Consider the following 8,044-nt stretch of genomic DNA (forward strand, 5'->3'; position numbering starts at 1 on the left):
TTTCTTCAAAATATTTTCATTAATTATGGAGGTTTAGAGAATTCATAAGCAACCTTTTGTCCCTATTAAACAAAGTCATTCCTAACTGCACTTTTTCCATCCAAATTTTTCACATGTTCTCTTCCAAGTCCTAGACACTTCAAAAAGCGTGATCCCCCAAGCCAGGCAGCAAAACATGCATTGACTTCAACGCCACATGTCTGAAAAGCAACACTGCTATAGCTGCAGTTTTAGTTTCATGAGTATGAAGTACGGAGATATATCGAAGGACATTCTTCGACATAGCAAAATTAACAATTCATCTGCTTATGACAAGTTCTACTAATTACTCATGCCGTGTGTTGAGAGTGTTTATTTGGATTATGTAATCAGTCTTCAGTAATACTTAAATCAAACAGATGGATTAGTTATATGGTGTCAAACTTGTTTTTAAACGTTAGTGGCTTCAAGGGTTATAATTGTATACTTTGTTTTCAGAGAACTGTTTTCAGGAATTAAGGAATGAACAAAAGAATGTAAGCCAGAATCTGAAATGTAAACCTGCAACTCGAGGTTGAGTAGTAACTGTACTTGTTCAGCCGCCAAGTTCAACAGTTCATGTTTAGATTCACCATCCGCTTCTCCGTTTTGATCTTGTGTCTGCATACACAAATCATCTGGGAAGATGAGTAGCTTGGAAAAGAAGGGTATCAAGCAATGAAAAAGAAGAGTATTTTTGGAGTTTGTTACCAATGTGGTCAAATTCATAAACTTCATGCCTTTGAAAACTGAATGGATCAATGGCGTCGATACAAAATTTTGGAAAATCAATTCAGTTGTACAAGAGATGTCTTTTGTGAAAACAAAAGGGATTATGTGACGATCTTCTGAACTGATACTATCTTATTAGAGGCACACCTTGGATACATACTCTCTTGACTTCTTTTCTACTGCAAGTCTGACAAAGCCATCTTTTTACCGAGCCAACTAAATCCAGGTTGCTTAAGAATCTTCCTCTGCTTCATCACCATCCTTACGTTCTCAACCTCTTCCCATTCTCCGTTAGCAGCATGGATATTCGAAAGCGTTACAAAACCTCCAGGTCTCTTTAACTCCATTTTTAGAATAGCTTCTGCCATCATTTTAGCAAGATCTCTTCTTCCATGGACTTTGCAACCGTTGAAAAAGGCTCCAATGATAGATTCAGTGACTTCTATAGGCATTCCCTTAACCAATTCGTAAGCTGCTACCATCTTTCCTGACCGACACAAGAGATCAACAACACAAGCATAATGTTCTGTACCTGGCTCAACTCCATGACACATTTTCATGGACTTGAAAATCTTTAAACCTTTCTCCACATAACCACTGTGGCTGCACGCAGAAAGTACGGATGTCAAAGTCACTTCATTTGCCTGCACTCCTTCTGCTTGCATTCTTTCAAAAAGCTCTATGGAGGAATCAACCATACCGTACTTACCATAACATCCAATCAATGCATTCCATGATGCAATGTTATTTACAGGATTCTGGTCAAATACACTTCGAGCATTTTTCACACTGCCACATTTTGAGTACATATCAATAAGAGCACTAGCAACAAACACATTTACGTCAAAGCCCATCCTGTAGATCAATCCATGAATTTCTCTCCCTCTTTGAATTGAACCAATGATCCCACAAGCTGGTAGCAACCCTGTGATAGTCACGAGGTTCGCTTTAATTCCAGACACCAACATCATCCTGAACAGTTTAAATGCTTCATCAGCATGCTGGCCTTGGGTAAAACCTGAAATCAACGCATTCCAAGTAACAAAATCAGGAACCAATCCCTCTTTAGTCATCCTAGACAGAAGCGCATATGCTCGATTTGTATCTCCACACCGAGCAAACCCCGCTATCATTGCATTCCATGTGAAATCATTCGGTTCCAATCCATCCAACCTCATCCTCTCAAACAAGAGGAGCGCTTGATCAGTCTTTCCTATGTTAAAATACCCGCATATCATCGACGTCCAAGAAACAACGTCTCTGTCGAGCATCCTATCAAACACGCGACGAGCATAACACAAACTTCCACATTTATAATACATGTCAATCAAGGCATTTGCCAAAGACACATCCTTTTCAAAACCAAGTTTATTCACCACAGCATGAACTTCCTTTCCCTTGTTCAAATCCATCAAACCAACACAAACCTTAAGCACGACAGGAAACGTGAACTTGTTGCCAACAATTCCCAACTCTTGCATCAAATAAAAGTACCCAATTGCATCCTCAAACTTCCCATTAAACGCTGACGCCAAAACCAGCCAGTTCAACGCGAAGACGTTTGGCTTGGGAATTTTATCAAACACTTGGTGTGCATTCCCAACATCCCCACAACCAGCATACATCCCCACAAGCTTTGAACTCAAAGATAACAAATTCATGTCCACCCCACTTGTTAACAGCACTGCATGAATTTGCTTGCCTTGTCTCAGAGCCCTTGCTTTCATGCATTTCTGTAAAAGCAAAGCCAAGTCGTCTGGAGACAACTTGAATGTCGAAAAAGATGGTATTTTCATAATCTTATTTTCAGCTAAAAGATACAACTTCTGGGAAAGCAAGTTCCTTTACTTCCATGGTGGGTTGAGATTTTCTTTTCGCAATTTTCGGTCTTGTTTTTTAAAATTTCGTTCTTTCTTGGTGTCTGTCTTTGTAGCCAATGCATACGAGAGTTGGGTAAATGATACAATTTTCGATAATCATTTCGTTTTTAATTTGTAGTTTTTTTTTTTTTTTAAATAAAGATTTTTTAGTATGCCAAAAATACGAATAAGGACACCAACTAGGAACTCGATCCTCTCCTGAGCTCAGGATGGGATCTTCCTGAGCAATCCATCCGGGCTGTTTAAATTTGATCAAACGGCTTCAAGCATGGGGTATCTCTAAAAGTTATAATAATTAAAGCCGTTAGATTAAGTTTGAACGGCCTAGATGGGTTGCTCATGAGAATCTCCATCCTGAGCTCAGGAGAGGATCTTCCCACCAACTATCGTAATGGAATTGATTAGACATTTAAAGAAAAATTTCTAATTAGGTATGTCAACGAATCATGTTCCTGACACACTGAAAAAATTTTCATTTGAAAGATGTGATAAGTAATATGTGAAAATTATACACACAGAAGGATAGTGAGAGGGTTGGGGAATAAACAAAGAAGAAATTAATAATTTAAATTCGTTGCTAGTTGTTGGTTTCTAATTTTTATTGTGTGCGCTTTTTCTTATACATTATCCTACGTCTCATTAGTCGTCATTTCTTCACTCTATATCTACCTTCTATCTCTAAAAAAATTTAAAATTAAAAACTAACAAAATGGTTACTGAACGTGCCCTAAGGTATACGTTTTCTCATACTAATGACTTCGTAAACTTGATATCAACACCGAGTTTAAGTTTTGTGGAACCGAAAAGAATTTGAGTTCGTTTTTAATTCCAGGTGCATTTGATCTACACGTGTGACTCCATAAAGTTATGCACTTCTTATTCCCGAGCGATGCTTTATCTAATCTAAATTACGAGAATGAGGGATTCAAGCTCAAGTATGGGATATGAGAGATTCAAACTTAGATGAAGGATTAAAATCACACTGTTATAGCCAACTTGACTACATGTCAGCTTTTATAAACTTAGTTGAATTGTGGAATTTTGTGGACCATGCAGGATTTAGAGTGTAAACTGTAGAAGGTTTATTTACCAAACTCAATTACATATCACTTCTTTCAGAAAAGCTACAAAAACAAGGAATAAAGGTTCGTCCGGTCTTTCTCAAGAAAATTCCAAGCTTTCTCACTTATCATGGTATTTCACGTTTGAGATGAAAACTAATAGTAGCAAAATGTGATTCATGCCTTTGATCAAATATGCAAAAAGAAAATCTGTTCACACGTAAGACTTTCTCACTCGCACCGAATTGCCGAAAAAAGGAGGCTCGAAGGTGAAAATCTGACATGAAAATTTTATTTGATTGTTGACGAGCACCATCTTACACTGTTACGTGGGAAACAAAATTGAAGTCGTTGTATTCGTCAACTCGTCCGTGCATAAATAGTTGATGATTTTAGCCTGCCTGTTGAAGATTTTACCAGTGTGATCAGTTTGGAGCAAATTATCCTCACCTGAATTACAATGTCTTTTGATGTGCTATATCCTCCCTGCTTCATCCTTTTCGTGTTTTTCCCATTTTCCGCCATGGCTCAAACTTATAGAAACATGTCTTTAGGCTCATCACTCACTGCACAAAATGATAACTCAGCATCCTGGCAATCACCATCTGGTGAATTTGCTTTTGGTTTTCGACAGATTGGAAACGACGGTTTCTTACTAGCCATCTGGTTCAATAAGATACCAGATAAAACCGTAGTGTGGTCAGCCAATGGAAATAGTCTTGTGGCCCAAGGATCCAAAGTTGAACTCACTGCTGATGGCCACTTGCTGCTCAATGATATCGCGATAGGCAATGACACATTCGTTGCTTCAGTAGGTACTGGGATTGTTGCCAACGCAGCCATGCTAGACACTGGAAATTTTGTGCTGGCCAAAGCACATTCAAACGGTTTGTGGGAGAGTTTTGGTCATCCAACCGATACAATCCTACCCCCACAGACTATAAATCAAGGCAGCAGACTATATGCTCCCTATACGTCAACAAATTTGTCACATCCCGGCCCGAGTCGGATCACTTCCTGGGCCCGCTCCACCACCGTAGCACGATATTGTCCGTTTTGGGCTTACCATTCTCTCACGGTTTTGTTTTTGGGAACTCACGAGCAACTTCCCAGTGGGTCATCCATCCTGGGAGTGCTCTGGCCTCCTTCTCGCTTAACTTCGGAGTTCCTACGGAACCCGAAGCCAGTGAGCTCCCAAAAGGCCTCGTGCTAGGTAGGGATGAGAATATGCATTTAAGGATCACTCCCCTGGGCAATGTGGGATGTCACAATCCGCCCCGACCTGATATTCTCCGAATACCAGGATAGACACGTGCTGGCCGACACCCGAGGGTGACGAAAACCATTAATTGATACAAAAGCTAAGAATAAGAAGTAAATAAGGGTTATGAATTTAAAATACTAAGAGTTAAAAGTTTTGGAACGTGTTCAGAACATACAACTAAACCTAATCACTAAAAAGAATTGAGATAAAATTGAATGAATAAAGAAGTGGGTCCTACATTGAGAGGATCCGAAGATGCTGCTGCGGAAGTGCCTTCACGCCGGGATTAGGTGCCTTGATTCTAAGTCCTGAATGGGGGCGCAAAACAAAGGTGAGTGGACCAAGTTTATATATATAATAATAATAAAACAGTTATCAAGGTATTATCCCCCACAGTTTATATAATGAAAACTACTAGCATAATAAATGATGGATTTAATAAAAATCCTAGCATGCCAAAATATCTCAAAAGCCATATCGCGGAAACTCATCGCGGAAATCAAAACAGTAAACGCATCATAAATCGTCTCGTAAACGCGGTGTGTTGCTAGAAAGATCACCGAATAAATATAATTTCCAGCCCAATGCCTGCAGCTAAGTCTCTGTGCCCGTAGCCAGAGATAACTCCCTCCCGGCCCAGTGCATGTCACTGTGTCCCTCAGCCTTTCGCTAGGGATTATTTCTCCCGGCCTAATTGGCAACACCAGATCCTCGCCCCAGGCGGCATAGTGTCTTATAAATAACCACTTCATAGTATAAAGTCATCCATCGTCTATACTATAAAGAGGGGTTTCAAAAACATGTTCTAGCATCCTATCGTCATCCATCGGATAGTCTACCAGTTCATGATTTTTATAGAAATAAGATATATCAAAATATAGCTCAATATAGGCTAACAATTTATTCCTCACAAAAACACGAGACGAAAATTAATATATTAAATCAACATGCTTCACATATATCACTTCATAAATTTGTAGGCATGCTAATCATTTATGCGATTAAACTATAAAATCATGTAATTTTAGAAGGGGTCCACTCACAGTACTTAGTTGCCAAAAGTTGTGCCACTAGCGAAGACGGAAACGTCACAATAATTGCCCCTAAGCACATAAAGAGTCCAATAAATAAAACTATATAATAGCAATTGAATTTGGGAAAACGGACGTTGGAAACGGATTCAGAATGTCGAATTACCCTAAGAAGAATCCCGGACGAAAACCCGAAAAGTCAACCCTAAAGTCAACGTTGACCGGAGGTCAACGGTCAAATTAGGTCTAATAGGTTTTAGGCTTGAAATCCGGATTAGGGTTTAGGTTAAATAGGATTAGGATCTATTGAGTTTTGGAATTCTAAGGTTTTAGGTCCTAAAGGTTTTGGGTTAAAAGGGTTTAGGGTGAAAAGGGGTGGTTTGGGCTTAAGCCCAAACTCACACACAACACACACACACTCACACACAACACAAACCCTAAAACACACAGACACACACGGGCTGCACTAGGGCAGCCCTCACAACATTTCACAAAGGCCCTAAGGCCTTATTAAAGGACATGGCTTTAAGCCCTTTAAAGGATACCGGCCCAAGGCCCTTCAAAATAAGGCCCGAGGCCTTTGGGTTTGGTGGGTCGCCGGACCCAATGGGAGAGAAAATCGGAATTTCGGCTGAAAATCCACACCCACTTTAAACGGTCATAACTTTGTCAATACTTAACAAAATCAAGTGAAACAAGAACGAACGTTGTAGCCCTTGAAGAGACGAAGAGAATGGTACCTCACACGACGTCTAACTCGCCGTGTTTTGGCGGGAAAATGCCTCGAAAGCCGTCGGACTCGCAGGAAACTGTGTAAGATTCAAATGAGTATAACTTCTTCAATACTCAACGAAATCGGGTGAAACAAAAAGGAAAGTTGTAGTGTAGACCCAAGACCTTCTTGAATAATCATCAACAAAGGTCACGAACCAATGTCTACCACTCAAAGAGGGAGTCTTTGTAGGACCCAAACATCCGAATGCACATAATCAAGAATGCCTTTCGTCTGATGTACAGTAGTACCAAACTTCACTCTAGTTTGCTTCCCCAAGACACAATGCTCGCAGAAATCAAGCTTACAAGTCGTGGCACCTTTTAGAAGACCTTTTTTCACAAGCCCTTGTAGAGCTTTCTCATCGGCATGGCCTAATCTCATATGCCACAGTCTAGTAATATCTGAATCAGATGTGCCTATATTTTCAGAGACTACAGATGCTTCACCTGTCACAGTGCTTCCCTGCAATAAATACAAATGACCACATCGAGGAGCTTTCATCACAACAAGTGCACCATAAGTAACTTTCAATGTCTGTCCATCTGAATGAAACCTGAAGCCCTTGGATTCCAAAGTACCTAAAGAAATAAGATTTTTCTTCAAATTCGGTACATACCGAACACCTGTCAACTCTTTAACCATGCCATCATGCAACTTCAAACGAACTGTACCAATCCCTTTTGTTGTGCAAGGATTGTCATCTCCCATGAACACAACACCACCATCAAACTCTTTCAAGCTTGAAAACCAATCATTGTGAGGAGTCATATGATGAGTACAACTCGTATCCAACACCCATTTAGTAGCACAATCAAATGATGAGGAAGTGGTTAAAGCAAAATCAGAAAAATCTGTTTCAACCTCAGCAACATTAGCTTCAGAACTTTCTTTGCCTTTGGTTTTCAATCTAGAACAATCTTTCTTCCAATGGCCCTTATTACGACAAAAGGCACATTCATCCATTTCCAAAGGTTTTCTACCTTTAGAGTTTCCTCTAGGTCGAGACTGTGATTTTTTTCTACTAGAAGATGATATTATCTCCGATGATCTACCTCTAACAAATAAAGCTTCAGAGGTACTATCATAATTTTTATCTCTGTGCCTCATTTCATAATTCATCAAGGCATTTGACACATCTTCAAATTTCACAGTTTCTTTACCATGCATAATAGTGGTAACAAAATGCTCATAAGAGTCCGGCAAGGAATTCAACAATATTAAGGCCTTATCTTCATCTTTAATATCCTCATCTAAATTTAACAAGTCAGCAATCAACTTATTAA

At 39.6% G+C, this 8,044-nt stretch overlaps 1 protein-coding gene across 5 annotated transcripts; it reads right to left on the bottom strand.

Annotated features, from left to right (window-relative positions):
• On the bottom strand, positions 1-2,716 carry LOC103447057 (pentatricopeptide repeat-containing protein At5g59600). Of its 5 annotated transcripts, none has more exons than XR_011573471.1 (3): positions 898-2,716; positions 541-639; positions 1-213 (listed from the first exon to the last, which is right to left on the bottom strand). XR_011573471.1 is itself a non-coding variant. In XM_029087892.2 (2 exons), the coding sequence occupies exon 1, from the start codon at positions 2,544-2,546 to the stop codon at positions 927-929; it is 1,620 nt and encodes a 539-aa protein (XP_028943725.1). In that variant the 5' UTR covers positions 2,547-2,716; the 3' UTR covers positions 380-639; positions 898-926. The 5 variants fall into 5 exon arrangements, 1 of the variants encoding a protein (XP_028943725.1); XR_011573470.1 differs by having other exon boundaries at positions 1-222; XR_011573469.1 differs by having other exon boundaries at positions 730-2,715.
• Positions 2,717-8,044: the final 5,328 nt, after the last annotated feature.

This window comes from Malus domestica, chromosome 11 (genome assembly GCF_042453785.1).
Source record: "Malus domestica chromosome 11, GDT2T_hap1".
NCBI lineage: Eukaryota > Viridiplantae > Streptophyta > Magnoliopsida > Rosales > Rosaceae > Malus > Malus domestica.